The sequence below is a fragment of the Sphaeramia orbicularis genome, chromosome 8, assembly GCF_902148855.1.
Source record: "Sphaeramia orbicularis chromosome 8, fSphaOr1.1, whole genome shotgun sequence".
Taxonomy (NCBI): domain Eukaryota; kingdom Metazoa; phylum Chordata; class Actinopteri; order Kurtiformes; family Apogonidae; genus Sphaeramia; species Sphaeramia orbicularis.
In genome coordinates this window covers 19,085,370-19,104,220 of record NC_043964.1, presented here as the reverse complement: position 1 = coordinate 19,104,220, position 18,851 = coordinate 19,085,370, and the positions used below count along the sequence as shown (strand labels likewise).

Genomic DNA, 18,851 nt, shown 5'->3' with positions numbered 1-18,851 from the left:
ATAAAAATTTTAAAAATTCATGAAAAATTTGAACTTTTACCTTCTTTTCCCAAAATTGAACCACATTTATTCTGGGTCACTGGCAATCTAGAAACCCAATTTGGTATGAATTCAGCCAATACAGTTACAATGCTGTTACAGACATATGAATTGTCGCCAATTATAAGTAAATGGGGAAAAAAAAATGTAAAAAATTCATAAAAAATTTTAACTTTGACCTACTTTTAACAAAATGCAATGACATCTATGCTGGGTCACTGGCAATCTATAAACCCAATTTGGTATGAATTCAGCCAATAGTTTTGCTGCTACAGACGTGAATTGTCACCCATTATAAGTAAATGGGGGAAAAAAAATGTAAAAAATTCATAAAAAATTTCAACTTTGACCTACTTTTAACAAAATACAATGACATCTATGCTGGGTCACTGGCAATCTATAAACCTAATTTGGTATGATTTCAGCCAATAGTTTTGCTGCTACAGACGTGAATTGTCACCCATTATAAGTAAATGGGGAAAAAAAATGTAAAAAAATTCATTAAAAATTTCAACTTTGACCTACTTTTAACAAAATGCAATGACATCTATGCTGGGTCACTGGCAATCTATAAACCCAATTTGGTATGATTTCAGCCAATAGTTTTACTGCTAGAGTATTAACAAACAAAGAAACCGAACCAAAAACTACCCCTTGCTTCCTCTTTGGGGGGCGGGGTAATGATATGATTAAAAGAACACGGAATTAAACATGTTTACAGAAACAAACCCTCAATGTGCTACAGATAAAACATATAGCTGACATTGTCCTCAGGTCATGGGTATTTCTTTCTACCGAAACTGAGCATAGAACTCTGAATGTTTCATCTACTTTTACAGAAGAATTGTGAAAGCCTGATGCTTTTTTTTTTTTTTCTCCAGTCATGACTTCCATCAGCACCGTACACATCCAGGTTTTTTCACAGCGCCTCCACCTCCTCCAGTTTTTGGCTGAGGATCACATCATGACCTTGGAACGTGAAGTAGCCAACAAACTTTTTCTTCTGCAGCATCAACGGGAACCACAGGATATCATCAGCCCACATTTGACTGAAGGGGATTTTATCGAGTTCGAACCACTGAGGCCTCATCTCTAGGAACAGAAGAACACAAGTGCATATCAGCAAAATTTTTCTTATCTTCTCTAGGGCTGGGTGATAAGAACGTTTTTTTCCTGAACATTCTTGGCCATAACTATCACAATAAACATCAAATCAATATTTCTTTCCAGCTTAAAGTGTAATTTTTGATGCAATTTAAAGTTTAAGAGCTCATATATGACATTATGTTGTTCATAAGATACAAAAGACAAACTAATGTAAAAGACAAACATGATGAACCACAGAAATTACAGTATGTTCATCAAAATATTCTGAGTGAAAGGTTACTTGTGGTTTTAAAAAATTGTTAATGACTAAACAAATTAAAATCAAACACAAGATGCAATAGAAAAGACCATCCTTAATGTGGCGAAAAGATGAAAATTAAATTAAAGAAGCAACTCGGTGCGAAAAAAAAAACAAAATTAGATGAACACGTAAAATGTAAAATACACAGTCAGGGAAAAAATTATTTGACCACCCCTTATTTTCTTCCAATTTCTTGTTCATTTTAATGCCTGGTACAACTAAAGGTACATTTGTTTGGACAAATATAATGATAACAACAAAAATAGCTCATAAAAGTTTAATTTAAGAGCTGATATCCAACCATTTTCCATGTTTTCTTGATAATAACCAAAATCACTTCAGTTCTTACATCAATATCTATGGCACTGTACTGACAAAAACAGTGCTTTTAGGCATTCCATGTTTTCTTTTCTGTCTATTTTAGTCACATGATACACACAGGAGTTAGTACTTGATTACATAACCATTGTTTTTGATGACTTTTGATGCTGTAATAATTTTTTCCGTGACTGTATGTAGCGATAATAATGATAATTTTATCTCCCAGCTCTAGTTTTGTCATATGTCCTTCAGACTCTGGTTCATTCTCCATCTGTATTTTGCTGTTAACTTTTTCTATATTCTCACTGATACAGGTCAGAGTTAAGTCTTTTCATTCCTTTTTCCAAATGCTTAGATTAGTGATTTGTGATTTTAGTGATTCATTCCAAACATGCAATGAAATTTAACATATATGCACTAGCAAAACATACATAATAAAACAACTATCAAGAATCATAACAATCTTAGACAAAAGAAAAGCACAATAGTTCCATTTACATGCCCGAAAAGGGGTGGGAAGAAGTGCAACTTATTCAATCCCACCCCCTCTCCCTACAATATTATTAATAATATATGTCCGTCTTCCTTTTACATTACTCTTCTATATTTATACAGGGTGTCCCGTAAGTCTCCATACATAGGAAAAATAAATGTTTCTTGACATAAACCATTTTTATTTATATAATATGCTCTATATGACTGCCATTTTGTCGGGAACACATTTCAATGCGTGTCCTCCACTGCTGAAGAACTATAAAGAAGAAATATAAAGAAACACATGTTAGAACCATGGAATGTATTATGTCTCCTATGTATGGAGACTTATGGGACACCCTGTATATCTATTCACACACACACACACGCACACACACACACACATTCATCCATATACACATATATATGTTTATACATATACACAACATACAAATACACATATAATCTTTTACCAATGCCTTTCTTAGTTGTGCTGGCGAATAAATAAACAAATAATAACTAACTCAAGGAAGGAAATATGAACATATGGTGACAATTCATGACCCTCATCCCTATATCTTGTGAAAAACATGTTCTTATATGTGTTTTTGAATTGTCTTGTCTAACATTCCTTGTGCTCCTCCCTCAATCTATTCCATACTTTAATGCCACACACAGATTATAATGGATCCACTGAAAGCACACATACAGATTAATTTGTACCACTAATATGATTCCTTTGCTGTCATGTCTGTGAAGAAGGTCAGTAGATCAGGGTAATCTGAACGTCATGAAAGGTCTTCAAAAATAATTTAATTCATTTTCCTCAGGAAATAGAAATATACGGTATAAAACCACTACATGGTATTTACAAAAATCTAATCCACTTTCTTCTGCCTTGAACTTGTGTAGCGCTGAAAAGGTGTTGAATTTACTTGTGTGAGCGCTGTAGACAAGTGTCTCAATTGTATTTAGAAAGAACATCATAGTCAAGTTTTGTTAAAAAGGGGCATTCACATATAAGGACTGTAGAAATCACAAAATGTTCTTGAGACCGTCAGACGTTGTATTCTCTGATTGCATTACTATTTAATCTGTCAGGAAATTCTTCAGGTATTTCAGCCTAAACTTGCATTACAATAACACAAAGAATAGGATAAGATTAAATTAAAAAAATATAGAGTTGCATGATTTATTTTCCGCACACTTCTGTTTATTGGTAATATTAACCAAACACAAATTTCTACTTCCTTAAAAATGCCTTGTCTTGTTTTCCAGAAACACACTGAATAACAGCTTCCCCAGATACAAGGGGATTTTTGTGGAACTTCTGATTTCTAAGTAAAAACTACTTAAACTCCCCCAGATTCAGATGTATTTTCCAGGACACCCTCTCAGATTGCCTGAAAAACTCTGCACTAAATTTCTGTCAGATCATCATCAAATACATAAGTAAGAGGCTCTTTTTGGCTGTGGTTAAAGCTATTATTATAATGTACAGAGATCTTTCAGGATGGTAAATTATCAGTTTGTCACTTTGTTCAGTAGTCATGATAAAAGACTTTGCTGAAACTAAAACACTACAGATATGCTAATAAACTCTTTTTTAACATACATATTACAACTGAAGTGATATATACAGGGTGAGTCAGAAAAAACGCTCTTTTCATTTAAAGAAATTGTACCACTGAAATGGAAATGCTTATTTTTCTTTTGATTATACAGTCATATTGATGTGGTTATTGAGCATGTCTGGCGATTGAATCATTGATTTATGGCATAGCATAACAGAGGGAATGTCCATTGTTTATTGTGCACCGAAGTATCTGCCAACACAGTTTATGCCACCGTGAATGAAATTGAAATTGTCAACCATTACAGCATGTTTACTCGCCATCAAAATGTTTTGTCTCAGTCGTCCGGCACGACCTTCAACCTGGCTACCATTCAGATTGATGCAAATCTGTGCTCGTTGTCGCATCTCTAACACAGCTCTTCTCGCCATTCCTGTTCGTCGTAGGGCTTGGATTTCAGCCGTGATGCGATTTCGGAGTTCCTGAAGAGTTTGTGGAACAGTCTGATACACACGGTTTTTAAGATACCCCCACAAGAAAAAATCAAGGGGGGTTAAGTCTGGGGATCTAGGTGGCCACTCTCTCTCCTGACCCAAACAGACAACTCGATGAGGAAATAATACCTGCAATCGCTGTGGTCTTGCCATGATGAAAACTCCCTGGGCACTGTCATGTAGGCCTATGTCCTGAGTGTGAAAGCAAAGCCCCGACTCCTGTAATTGTTGTCAATTTCAAGTTTGTTCACTGTGGCATACATTGTGTTGGCAGGTATTTCAGTGCCCAGTAAACAATGGACCTTCTTTCTCTCATGCAATGCAATAAATCTATGACTACATCACCAGACATGCTCAATAACCACATCAATATGACTGTATGGTCAAAAGAAAAATCAGTGTTTCCATTTTAGCAGTACAATTTCTTTAAATGGAAAGAGCGTTTTTTCTGACTCACCCTATACAGCTAACAGCAGAGCATATTTTACAAAGCAGTTGCATCGGTAGGTCCTCCATGTTTGTTATTGTGCTTCCAAGCGAGCGTCTCCCACATCAGACCCACAGTCACATGATCACGTTTTACACTAATTTAATGATGTGGCTCTGACTCGGTTCCGCTTGGCTCTTGGCCTATGGAAAAGTAGACTGGTTCTTTGGAGGCACCAGGTTGAAACCAGTAAAGCCAGTGGTTCCAAACCTTTTTTGGCTTGTGACCCCATTTTAACATCACAAATTTCTGGTGACCCCAGACTAAGGTTATAATAGTTTTGGATTTTTCATTATAGTTTAGTTTTATTTAGTTTAGACTTTTTTTTTTCCTCTAATTCAGTTAGTTTTAATTTGTTTTTAGAGCAGGTTTGCTAGTTTTTATTAGTTTTCTTTTTTTTTTTTTTTTTTTTATAAATGCTTAGTTTTAGTTTAGTTTTTTTTTTATATCTTTTATCTTCTTCGCCGTCGTATTTAAATAAATCCCATATAGGACTCTGCTGCTTTCTCCCACCAAGGTTATAATAGTTTTGGATTTTTAATTATAGTTTAGTTTTAATTAGTTTTGACTTTTTTTTCTCTTATTCAGTTAGTTTTAATTAGTTTTTAGAGCAGGTTTGTTAGTTTTTATTAGTTATCGTTTTTTTCTGAATGCTTAGTTTTAGTTTAGTTTAGTTTAGTTTTAGTATTAGTTTTAGTTATTTTATATATTTTATCTTCCTCATCATCCTATTCAAAGAAATTAGTGAGGCGTGGATATGGGCTACCCTGGACACTTTATTTGGGGGTTGGGTTAGGGCGGCTCATGGACTGAGCAGAGACACAATGTACCGTACAATGTATAAATTCCCTATAGCAGGTTGAGGTGGGGTGCAATCCATACACAACGTCACTTGCGTGAAACAATGCGAAGATGTGCAAAGCATGAGAGGAGATGCACAAAGCAGCCAGCAGTTAAAGCAGATAGAAACATATATAACCAGCTAACCAGCAGTTAAAGCAGATAGAAACATATATAACCAGCTAACCAGCAGTTAAAGCAGATAGGAACATATATAAACCAGCTAACCAGCAGTTAAAGCAGATAGGAACCTATTACAAACCAGCTAACCAGCAGTTAAAGCAGATAGAAACATATATAAACCAGCTAACCAGCAGTTAAAGCAGATAGGAACCTATTATAAACCAGCTAACCAGCAGTTAAAGCAGATAGGAACATATATAAACCAGCTAACCAGCAGTTAAAGCAGATAGGAACCTATTACAAACCAGCTAACCAGCAGTTAAAGCAGATAGAAACCTATTACAAACCAGCTAACCAGCAGTTAAAGCAGATAGAAACATATATAAACCAGCTAACCAGCAGTTAAAGCAGATAGGAACCTATTACAAACCAGCTAACCAGCAGTTAAAGCAGATAGGAACATATTATAAACCAGCTAACCAGCAGTTAAAGCAGATAGGAACCTATTACAAACCAGCTAACCAGCAGTTAAAACAGATAGGAACATATATAAACCAGCTAACCAGCAGTTAAAGCAGATAGGAACCTATTACAAACCAGCTAACCAGCAGTTAAAGCAGATAGGAACCTATTACAAACCAGCTAACCAGCAGTTAAAACAGATAGGAACATATATAAACCAGCTAACCAGCAGTTAAAGCAGATAGGAACCTATTACAAACCAGCTAACCAGCAGTTAAAACAGATAGGAACATATATAAACCAGCTAACCAGCAGTTAAAACAGATAGGAACATATATAAACCAGCTAACCAGCAGTTAAAGCAGATAGAAACCTATTACAAACCAGCTAACCAGCAGTTAAAGCAGATAGAAACATATATAAACCAGCTAACCAGCAGTTAAAGCAGATAGGAACCTATTACAAACCAGCTAACCAGCAGTTAAAGCAGATAGGAACCTATTATAAACCAGCCAACCAGCAGTTAAAGCAGATAGGAACATATTATAAACCAGCTAACCAGCAGTTAAAGCAGATAGGAACCTATTACAAACCAGCTAACCAGCAGTTAAAGCAGATAGGAGCATATTACAAACCAGCTAACCAGCAGTTAAAGCAGATAGGAACCTATTACAAACCAGCTAACCAGCAGTTAAAGCAGATAGGAACATATTATAAACCAGCTAACCAGCAGTTAAAGCAGATAGGAACCTATTACAAACCAGCTAACCAGCACTTAAAGCAGATAGGAGCATATTATAAACCAGCTAACCAGCAGTTAAAGCAGATAGGAACCTATTACAAACCAGCTAACCAGCAGTTAAAGCAGATAGGAACATATTATAAACCAGCTAACCAGCAGTTAAAGCAGATAGGAGCATATTATAAACCAGCTAACCAGCAGTTAAAGCAGATAGGAGCATATTATAAACCAGCTAACCAGCAGTTAAAGCAGACAGGAACCTATTATAAACCAGCTAACCAGCAGTTAAAGCAGACAGGAACCTATTACAAACCAGCTAACCAGCAGTTAAAGCAGATAGGAACATATTATAAACCAGCTAACCAGCAGTTAAAGCAGATAGGAACCTATTACAAACCAGCTAACCAGCAGTTAAAGCAGATAGGAGCATATTATAAACCAGCTAACCAGCAGTTAAAACAGATAGGAACCTATTACAAACCAGCTAACCAGCAGTTAAAGCAGATAGGAACATATTACAAACCAGCTAACCAGCAGTTAAAGCAGATAGGAACCTATTACAAACCAGCTAACCAGCAGTTAAAGCAGATAGGAACATATATAAACCAGCTAACCAGCAGTTAAAGCAGATAGGAGCATATTATAAACCAGCTAACCAGCAGTTAAAGCAGATAGGAGCATATTATAAACCAGCTAACCAGCAGTTAAAGCAGACAGGAACCTATTATAAACCAGCTAACCAGCAGTTAAAGCAGACAGGAACCTATTACAAACCAGCTAACCAGCAGTTAAAGCAGATAGGAACATATTATAAACCAGCTAACCAGCAGTTAAAGCAGATAGGAACCTATTACAAACCAGCTAACCAGCAGTTAAAGCAGATAGGAACATATTATAAACCAGCTAACCAGCAGTTAAAGCAGACAGGAACATATATAAACCAGCTAACCAGCAGTTAAAGCAGATAGGAACATATATAAACCACTTATAAACATATCTAACCCAGTTCCTCATCAGTAAACCACACCTTAGCAGATCTCTCATCTCTTAATCATCTACAGTTTCATTATTAGCCAACTTTGCTTCAGTTCAGTTCAGCTAGCTGTAGCTGTAACATCAAACGTTTCTTAACATTAGAACAGGTTCCATACCTCTGTAATTGGATTAGTTTTCATCCTCCTCTTTTCTCCTCTTCTAAACTGTGCAGTTCAGGGCTTGGAAGGCCTTTTCATGGTGATAAACTCTCCAGTTTTAACCTGGATGCTAGTTCAACACTGACTCTGTCCTTTAGCTCTGCTCTGTCTCTGTCACTCACGCGCACACACACGGTACGCCAAAAAAAAAAAAAAAAAAAAAAAAACCTGACCCATGTATCACTACAGTAAACCCCAGACAGGACTGTGCTGCTGTGTCCCAGCTTTAGTCTGTATGTTCCAGGTAGAGTGGGGACCAGAAGACCACTGGAAACCACCAGTGACCAGACATGACAGACTGTGTAGTGTCGTATGGTGTCACCAGCTCAAACTGCTGGAGCGAAATAAATTAATTTGATATCAATCCGACATTGACAACGACGACAAGACGAAAACGAAGGGAATTGTATCCATAATTTTTATACGTTTTAGTTAGTTTTGTAAGCTCACAATACAGTTTCAGTTAGTTATCGTTTTTTTCTTTTAATTAGAGTTTTTATTAATTTCAGTTAACGAAAATGTTTTTTCCATTTTAGTTTTCGTCATTTCGTTCGTTTTCGTTAACGATAATAACCTTGTCTCCCACCATTAGTCTCTATGTTTCCAGGTAAAGTGAGAACCAGAAGACGACTGTAAACCACAAGTGACAAGAAGTGACGGACCGTGAAGTGTTGTATGGTGCCGCTGGCTAAAATTGCTAGAACGAAATAAATCGCTTTCGTATCAATCCGACTTTGACAAAGATGAAAACGAAGGGAATTTTATCCATAATTTTTAAATGTTTTAGTTAGTTTTTTAAGCACACAATACAGTTTCAGTTAGTTATCGCCTTTTCTTTTAATTATAGTTTTTATTTATTTCAGTTAACAAAAATGTTTTTACAATTATAGTTTTCGTCATTTCGTTAGTTTTCGTTAACGATAATAACCTTGCCCCAGACATTCAAAACGGAGACATTTTTTTGCTAAAGTTAATTTGTTTTTGATCGTGTAAATACTATGTTGCAAATAAACGTTAATTTTAGACAACATTTAGGCTATGTAATCCTACTATATAGTACACGTTCTGTGTCCAATCAATGTTGCAGCACAGGAGGGTGTTTGTACGGATTTTCCTCTGCCTTCACAGGCCCGATCGCTGCCAAACTTTCAAAATGAATAGAAACATTAGCTGACTATCTACTAGGCACAATTTTATGTTCATATTCAAATGTTGCGAGGTATGCTGGGCGATTTTACCTTCTCTCTACTTTGAATTCTTCATCCCTGCCACCATACGCCATTTTCGGAAGTGGTTATGCTGCCGTTTATGAAATTTCTACTGCTAGCAGATGATGCTACAATGTGAAGGCTGCATTTACAATAACGTAAAGGCACTTTTCACACACAATGGCACCACGGGTACAATGCCACTAGCATATGTAATGCACCTTTTTGGTGTTTGCTTCTCAGTTTCTCTTGGAGATGTCTTAGCAGGGCCAGGCGGGTGAAGAAATCTTTCCATTCTCTGTTCATTCCGATTTTCTGACTGCAACTGTGTCCGGGAATGTTGAAGCGTAGCAACACACATGGTCACATGATCGGGTCAATCAAGCTATGCCCTCTCAGATATTATATCCTGCAATTTATTTGACCTTGATTTTTATTAGGAAAAGTGTGTGGTGTTTTAATTATAATGAAATATATATTGAATTATTAAAAAATGTTTTTTATTGGTAAATTTTTTTTTAATCAATTACTAGAAATCTCAGGCAGCCCCATTTGAATTCCAGGCGACCCTGCTTAGGGTCATGACCCCAAGGTTGAAAAACACTGAGTTAAGCACTGGCTCTAGTACCAGCATCGAACTAGCACCAGGTTATTTTTGGTGGAAAAGGGGTATAATAGAGCCATGGAGAGGGTGATGCGTAAGTTGAGAACTCTGATCAGAATTGTCTAATAGTTGGGCAGAGGCAGAATGCATGAAAATGCTTGTCTATTGCTATGGGACAGCATGAGACAGCTGATTTTGTCTTTTAACAGCTACATGTCACAAGTCCATTCAGCAAAAACACCCAAAGCGCAAAAGGAATGAGACATCATCCCTCCAGCGAGTCTCCTCGGTCCTTGATGTGTATTTAAGGGAACTGAGACATCCTTCAAGATGGCACATTGAGATCGATTTTCAGGCCACTATTAAGCATTGATGAGTCGAGGAGGTGAAAAATAAAGAACTGAGAAGAGACTCAGCTCATCAGTGCATCAGTCAAATGACTGACGCAGACAGGAGAATAAACCAACATACACCTGGTTTTGGAGGTGGGGGAATCTGGAGGACCAGGAGGAAACCCATGCAACACAGAAAGAACAAACTTGACACAAAATAGTTCCTGGTTTGACTGGGAATCTAACAGGAAACTTTCTTGTTGTGAGGCACCCATGCACATTTAAAAAACACCCTGACATTGTGTCTATCAATAGTAAAAATGGGGTCACTGGACATAAATGTCAATCAAAGGAGGCATCTTAATTGTCTTCTGAGTCTTTTTTGCCAATTTTAAAGTCATTTAGGAGAAAAAAGAAGTAAAATAGATCTGAGGTGATGTAAGTTTTAAATTCTACAGACGAAAATATCCTGATTCACAAAGTTTCACTACTGCATTTGCTGTAACAAAGAAACAATGAATGTCACAAGTTGGATGGAAAGTCCCATTCAGCCAAATGAATGAAATCAATTACAGCTGCAGATACAGGCTTAGCAGGACTGGGATTTGTGAATAAGTTTACTGTGGTACTGGATTTTCTGGGGGGGAATCTGAGATCTGATCTGGGACTGCCTGGGTGATGTAATACTTTGCGACCCTGAGGCTTAAAATGCAAGTTGTGTAAGATCAATCTTTATGTTTAGTTATTTTTGGAGACTATGACATGTTCCCTAAAGACATAAAAATAACCCACAAGCAAACACTGAAATCATTCTGCAATCATCTTTCAGCAGTGTTCTCTGTAAAATGTCAATAGTTGAGAGCAAATCTTACCATCTGACTCCGTTGGTTCTCCGCTAAAAGTGTCTGCTCTAAAAATATGGACGTCGAGCAGTTGTGTTTCTCCAACAAATTCAAATTTGATATTTCCAATCTTCTCAAGAGCATCCACTGTGAGACCACTTTCTTCGAGCAGTTCTCTAAAAATGAAAACATTGAATGAATCTTTGATAATACACTTAAAAAATTACTCACACTAGAATTTGCACAGACACTAAAAGCTACTAAAAATGGTAATGATATCAGTGTTTAAAAAAGAAACCATTTGGGTGCTCTTTTAGGGTTTCCTTCTTTTTTTAAGTCAGAGTGAGAAAAACGGTTATATTTCCAACGTGACGTACTAGTTTCCTTACTCACTCTGGAGGTATGTCTCAACTGTTAACGCTGTGGTGCATATGTTGACAGATTAAGTTATACTGTGGGCGGCTGTGGCTCAGGACTACAAGTATTTTGTCATTCAGAGACATCTTATGTCTCTGAAGGCTGCACTCATCTGGCAGTCTGGTACATTCACTGACACTAAACTGGCCTTTTTCTGAGCAAATAGACAAAGTTTACTCTTGTATAGACCATAAATAAAGATCTGCATAAACAACTTGATGGTATTGATAAAAAGCTTCTTATGAAAACACATTTCCTATTGGGACCGTCTAACAAATGCAGAGATCTATGGAAATATTCTACCAATATCTACAGTCGATGCACAGTGATATGAATGCTCTGCTGGCCTTTGTTTCTGTGTTCACGACCAGGTTCTAATATTATATGTTGGAGACAGAGGGAGATGACTTCTTAACTATAAGGGGGTCATAACAAGAGACCTGCAACCAACAATCGATGATATCTCAAACTTAATTTGACACTGGCCTGGAAATTGCTTTTGAACAGCACATCGACTGCAGATGAAAGATAGAAGATTGTAGCTCTGGAGGCATAAACTGAAAGACTGGTGGTTCAGTCCTATCACACTTTTAAACTCTGACAGAAGTCATTTTAGTCATTTTATATGATTTATTTATTTTTTTTCTTTTTTAAATATTAGTGGAACCAATAGGGTATTTTAGTCTTTTAGTCTGCATTGGTATTTATTGATTATTTATTGCTGATTATTTAAATGTATTTATTCATAGTTGCTTTCAATAGTCCTGTATTTGTGCACTGATTTATTTATGTTTGTCACATTGCACTTTGGATGTGGACTGATGTCTGGGCTGATGTCTGTGGTAAGCTGCAAATGAATTGCCCATATGGGATAAATAAAGTTTTCTGAATCTGAATCTGAGTCCCTAGGCCAGTGGTTCCCAACCTTTTTTGACTTGTGACCCCATTTTAACATGACAAATTTCTGGCGACTCCAGACATTCAAAACAGAGACTTTTTTTTTTTGCCAAAATTTATTTGTTTTTGACCATGTAATAGTTTGCTATACTATGTTGATAATAACTGTTAATTTTAGACGACATTTAGGGTATACAATATACATTATTATGGACGGAGTCAGAAAAGCCAGGTGTAGATTACTGCACAAAGTGAGAATTTTATTTTCCTTGGTCAGGATATGTACAGTTAGTAGATCTTGGATTTACAAGGCTGACAATTAATACTGGACAAACAATAACTCAAACTATAAATAATGAAAGAGCTGCAGCATCTGAAACTGACTACAATGAACATTTGAAAGATAAACAGTACCACAGTGCTTCAGTTTCAGCTTCACAGTTTGTCATGTCTTTTTTGTATTGTGATTGTCTCTCTCAACTCACCATATATTTTTTATTAGTAAGATTTTTTTTTCTTAATTTTTATCAATTACTAGAAATTTCAGGCTATCCCAATTGAATTCCAGGCGACCCCATGTGGGGTCCTGACCCCAAGGTTGAAAAACACTGCCCTAGGCCCTGTACACATGTCAAAGAATAGGTGGATGATCACATGATGAGACAGAACTACAATTTTGTCAGCAAGCCAGTTACTTTAAGTTTTATCTGGTTTCCTCTAGACGATTAAGCTGTGTAATGGCTTTTTTTCTTGTAAAATAATTTGAAATACTGCATTTTTGACCAATATTATTAGTATTATATTTGCAATATCTAGATGAAGTAAACACTAGTGGGCATTTTCCTGTACATATAGGTACTGTGTTTTCATTAATTACCTTACTTTACCTTACCTTACTAAGACTTTAGTGCAAAGATGATATAGTACTGATAAAGTATAAACTATAAATGGATGGAAATAAACCCACTAGCCTTGTGATCCATGTGACCAACATTAACCTACAGAACTAGAGGTGAGTGTAATTTTCTGTCTTTCTGAAATACCATAAATGTTAGCTGAGTAAGACAGCTCTGACTGTGCTGTTATTTGTTTTTTTGATGAAACAATCCACACAAAATGCAAGTCCATTGACCAAATTACAACACCACTGCCCCAAAATAAAGACACTGTTATAATAATAATAATCTATTTTTGACTTTATCAGAAACCAGATGATTAACTGTTGATCCAAGTCAAAATAATAAATATCTACATGAATGAATGAATCATTAAATTAGTTTCTCACTGAATAGTTACACCAAAGTATTTAATAAATCTGTAGCTGAACACCAAACTAATTGCAAAATATAAGTGATTTTGGATGCAATTAGCAATATTTCAAATTAATTTGATTAATCAAGGTTTTGCTTTCTGATAACCATGAAAAAAGCCTAAATTATAAAACTTAGATTAATCCCGCGGGGGTCTTTCTTGCTCAATAAAAACAATAAAATTCAACACGGAACCGGTCTGCGTGGTGTTAAATTAATAGTAACCTAATTTTAATTGTGAATATGTTTATTCTGTCATATATGGCATATAGTTTTACTGATAAAAGAGTGCTTTTAATCATGTTTTGTCTTTAGTTCTCTTAGCCAGAAAACAACAGATTAAAATTGTTGACAAAAACAATATAGATTAAACTTTTTAGCTCTATCACTCAGCTCTAATTGCATTTTTTTAAGCTATCATTTTCCCTCAAAGTCAGCAATTTCACTTTAAAAGCCTGATATCAACCATCAGCCATTATAGGAACCAAATTCTGCAAATACCAATAATTTGTAGAAAGCCCAATCAGCTACCCCTAGTGCATAGTGTTAATTGAGTACATTTATATGAAAAAATCTATCTTTCTTTCTCAGGCACAGATATCGATCATTCCTTAGATTGTTTCACACGTAGCCAAGACTGCAGTCAAAATATTCAACAGATCAGACAGATCTACAAGGCTATGGGCGATAGGGTTGTGTCAACTAGAAGGTCAGTGCGACTAGAAAAAGCGACTGAGACACAATATTCAGATTTAGCCTTTCTACAGTCTTCGCACAGATACAGACTCTTTTTACTTAAGAGAAAACAGTTTGTGGAATGTCCTGATTGCCTTAAAGTTTCCTTCCTTTGGCTCTGAAACAAACTTCCAGCTGATGATTGATCACGCAAACTTCAGGCCCAACAATAAAACTCCAAACTACACATAGGGCCCTTAAATCAGCTGACACTGTGCTTTTATATAACAGTAACATTGGCGTTGTTGTAGATTATTTTAATTCATGCATATTAGATGTGTCACACAATACAAAAATGTACTGTTATTTGAGTGTGAAGCTGAAAACATAGGTTGTAAAAAAAAATCTCATCTAACCCATGCTCTTTAATCACATTTTACAGACTCTGTTTTATGTCTTGCCATGCTTTTATTCTAAATTTTTTACTGTTATGATGCCTGGTGGAATACCTTTATTGTAGTTTTTGTGATGTATTTTTATTGCTTTCACTGTCTTCATTCTCTTTCTGTATTTATATTATTATTTCCACTTCCCTGTGTCTTTATCTTCTCATTTACATCATCTGCTGTGGATTTGAATCATTTTATTGTCTCTGTTTTGTGTTTGTTTGTCTTTGTTATTTGTGTTCTCATTAGTCTCTAAGTTTTGTGTTATTTCTTTGTCTGTTAGAGCACATTTGTCAAAGTTTATTTATATATTGCACCTTTAAAAACAAAATTATTCTAATTTGTTGCATCAGCTCCTCACCCCACCTCTTATGGATCTTTCCCAAACTGACAAACCAGTTCTTTTCAGTGTTTGTTTCCCTGTTTTTGCCATATCATTGTCTTCCAGGTAACTTTAGGAGCAGATATCTAACTGTGTGAAAACCCTCTGTGATTCCTCTTTGCGGAGCGCATCGGTAATTGTTTTCTGGACTGTTAGTGCAGAAGCCTGACTCGTGATCGCAGCAATGAAGTCTACATCGAAAAACTGGACTGGCTTATGGGGCAAATCTCCAACAAACACTATTTATGTTAGAAAGGTCTGCTTACAATACCCTCTGTAAACCTAAAAACAGGAGGAGACTGTGCATTCATTATCTTGGGACCTGGGCTATAGAACCATCTACCACTGAGGGTCAGGTCAGAAAACACCCTCCAGTGTTTCAAGCTACAAACTCAATATGTGTTTCTATACTTAAATGTTTAAGTGTCGGGTCTACGTAAGCGCTGCGATCTGTGTTTGTTTGTGTTTTTCTCTTGTGAAGCACTACATAACTCAGGTCTTTAAAGGTCCTATATATTATTGTATCATTTTGAGGTAACTCACAATTTTGGGGCCTGAGACAGAACATATTGATTGCTGTAAAATACTGCTGAACCTCAAATCACACCAGTGTGGAGTTTCTCTGCTTTTCATCTCATTTGGACATTTAGATGCTCCATATTTTATGCAAACAGATACTGTATGTTTGACTATTTGCATTAGCTTAGCTGATAATAGACTTCTTTTCAGACACACGTTCCTGGTTTATTAAATAGATATAAATGAATACCCTGAGAAACATGCACAACAATATTAAAACAAAGGGCCTGTACTTGCCAAGTAAAGATTAGGTGTAAAGAAAAAATAATTTTGGAGCTGAAAACAGTGACTTTGACTGTTCACAGTAAAAAAAAAAATAGCATGCATATTTTTTTTTAGTAGTTTAATAGTATTTTTGATATTCTTGCCACCTTAAGTGAAACCCCATCTTATCTTTTTACCCTTGCTTTTAGTTCAGTCTGACACAGTCATTTTGTTTTCCTTGTTTTAATTCTGTTTTTATCTGAATCATATTTGTTGTTTTAATCTCTATTTATTCCAATATTTCTTGTGATTTGATCACTATTTACTTATTTATTTTAACTTACATGCTTACTGATAATTCCTATCCCTTAGTCTTAATTTTCTTTTTTTTTTACCTTGTGTTATATTCTTTGCCTCTCTTATGCTGTAGCCCTTGTTCTACCCTGATTTCTAAATGTTATTACTACCTTTGTCTGTAAAGCACTTTGGGTCAACTTCTGTTGTTTTTAAATGTGCTGTATAAATAAACTGACTTGACTTAAGGATAGCATTTGCAGTTTTGATGTACATGTAAATGACAATACAGATATCGGCTAAAATTTACTTAGGGGGTCAAATGAGTGGCCATTTTTGTCAAAAAAAAAAAAAAAGTTGTAAGAAATGCATAGAACTGTGTTGAAATAATGCTAATACATTTGTGCACAGACTTATGATATTATTTGACAGTGGAAGCTATATTTTCAGAAATATTGGATTCTGAATAGCACGTGTATGTGAAAAGTTTTGCTGGTGGACGGACGTGACATTACCCATGATGATCTGGTCAGTACCAGTTCTTTATTAGTAATAAACTTATATACTTACTATTGCTAATTCTCCTCTTATTCATAAATGTTAGTATTGTGGATCTAAAACAATAACAGCTGACACAAAAACACAAAATGTGGCAGTGGACGGATGTGACATGGTTATTACGGGTCCCATCATACTGATGCTCGGCAGCCATGTCACCGTTTCCACAAATGATCCCTGTGCAAAAACTAGTATCAGAATTATTTATTGTAGAGTTTATCATCATACTAAAGAGTAAATAACAATATAGAATTGTTATTTCTTTATAAAAATGCTTATTATTAGAAAACTGTTGATTTAAAAAGTGACGTGTGACATTCTTAATGTATGCTTTAGTGTAACATAAGCAGGATGGATCAGCACCATACTCCATACTGCGACCTGTAAAAACAAAACGTGATATGTAGTAGATAATCTTGTAAGAAAAATTGGGGAATCTAAAAGAACATAATATTTGTTTTTCAGGTAAATTCAGTTCAAATATAACTTGGCCATTTGTGACATGAAAATATAGCATTAATTGTGATAAAATTGGACATTTTTGAACTGAAAACATAGTTCATATGACCATCAACATGTTGCAACAGAATTGAAATCCTGTAAATTTGCATAACTAGCATTTACCAACACAAAGTTCCTTTGGGGATTCACTTATATTGATTTCTTATGCACAAAGACATAAATAAGACCTCTAAGCAAATTTTAGCTGATATTCATTCATTCATTAAATTTTGGTAAAATGATCTGTTCTTTCAAATGTAAAATCTGGACTTTAAAAGAACCAGATGAAAATTTGGGTTCTAAATTGAATACTGGTGATGCTGACTGATAGATTAGAGAAAAGCAGGGGTCTGAAACACTGCTGAGAATCCTTGATAGTTTACTTAATAGCTGTGACTAAACTTTTTGCTTTTTCATATTTTTATACTTTTTGAGATGCTCTTAAATCACACTGGTACCTCATAACTTTAAGGACAGTCATCACTTCATCTTCTACAAGTAAGTAAAGTTAATTATTGTTTCATTGAAAGCAAAACACTGAATGAGGAGTGTACCTTTTTGCAGCGGCTTCTATAGTTTCTCCTGGCTGAACTTTGCCCCCAAAGCCATTCCACTTCCCAACCCCGAACCCTCTCTTCTTCATGCCCAGCAGAACCCTGCCCGGTTGGACCACCAGCACCAGGGTCAGCAGCTTCGGGCTCAACATCATCCCACCTGGAACCAGGAAACTAGCATGTAAACAATGCAACCGGCTAAAAACACGGGCTACAAGCTAACTCTACCAACAGTTACTACTGCCTTACCTGTTCAGTTGTAGTTATATACGCGTAAAGAGACAAATTCTGATTAAAAACAGGGGGAATATTCAGTTATTGTTGTGACAAGACAGAGTAAAACTTGGAATAACACGTTGAATGACTCCCGCGTGAAGCACTGCGACGCATCACGAACGTCATCACGTACTGATACGTAAGCGCACGTGTCAAAATATGCTCAAAACATTCACCATATTAAAAAAAATATATATATATATATCGAAGTGTTCGTGGTGTCCCAAAAGACAAAAAAAATAATATTTTTAGTATTATAAATTAATTCATAATACTTGTTCCCCAAATTTTACTTTTAGTTTGTATCCATTCATTCATTCGCTCATTTATATATCATTTCATCCATACATCCATATCCTCCCTGTACTATGTGTGTTCCCTCGTATTCCGCTTTGTTTTGTTTTTTTTTAAACTTAGAATTTAATTGTTAATCAATTAAAAGAACAGAATAAATTGCCTTCAGGGGCACACACAATCTATTATTCAATCCCAGGCATTAAAAAGCGGCGAAATAAGAGATGAAAGGGAGGAAATTGATCTACTAATGGTCTTCAGTAATGATATTGGTGTAATACTACTACTACTACTACTACTACTACTACTACTACTACTACT

At 35.7% G+C, this 18,851-nt stretch overlaps 1 protein-coding gene across 2 annotated transcripts; it reads right to left on the bottom strand.

Moving 5' to 3' along the window:
* Window positions 1-327: 327 nt before the first annotated feature.
* On the bottom strand, window positions 328-18,336 carry nudt1 (nudix (nucleoside diphosphate linked moiety X)-type motif 1). 2 transcript variants are annotated; one of them, XM_030141500.1, is made up of 5 exons: window positions 18,206-18,336; window positions 17,961-18,113; window positions 11,174-11,319; window positions 616-1,131; window positions 328-444 (listed from the first exon to the last, which is right to left on the bottom strand). In XM_030141500.1, the coding sequence occupies exons 2-4, from the start codon at window positions 18,110-18,112 to the stop codon at window positions 959-961; spliced, it is 471 nt and encodes a 156-aa protein (XP_029997360.1). In that variant the 5' UTR covers window position 18,113; window positions 18,206-18,336; the 3' UTR covers window positions 328-444; window positions 616-958. The 2 variants fall into 2 exon arrangements, with proteins under 2 accessions (XP_029997360.1, XP_029997359.1); XM_030141499.1 differs by having other exon boundaries at window positions 17,961-18,120; window positions 18,210-18,336.
* Window positions 18,337-18,851: the final 515 nt, after the last annotated feature.

Bases quoted from the DNA above. Each gene is read 5' to 3' on its own strand.
- nudt1 (XM_030141499.1), bottom strand. From the start codon at position 18,115: ATGATGTTGAGCCCGAAGCTGCTGACCCTGGTGCTGGTGGTCCAACCG. The intron at 11,320-17,960 runs GTACACTCCTCA...TTTCATTTTTAG, and splicing joins ATAGAAGCCGCTGCAAAAAG to AGAACTGCTCGAAGAAAGTG. The intron at 1,132-11,173 runs GTAAGATTTGCT...TTCTGTTCCTAG, and splicing joins AGAACCAACGGAGTCAGATG to AGATGAGGCCTCAGTGGTTC.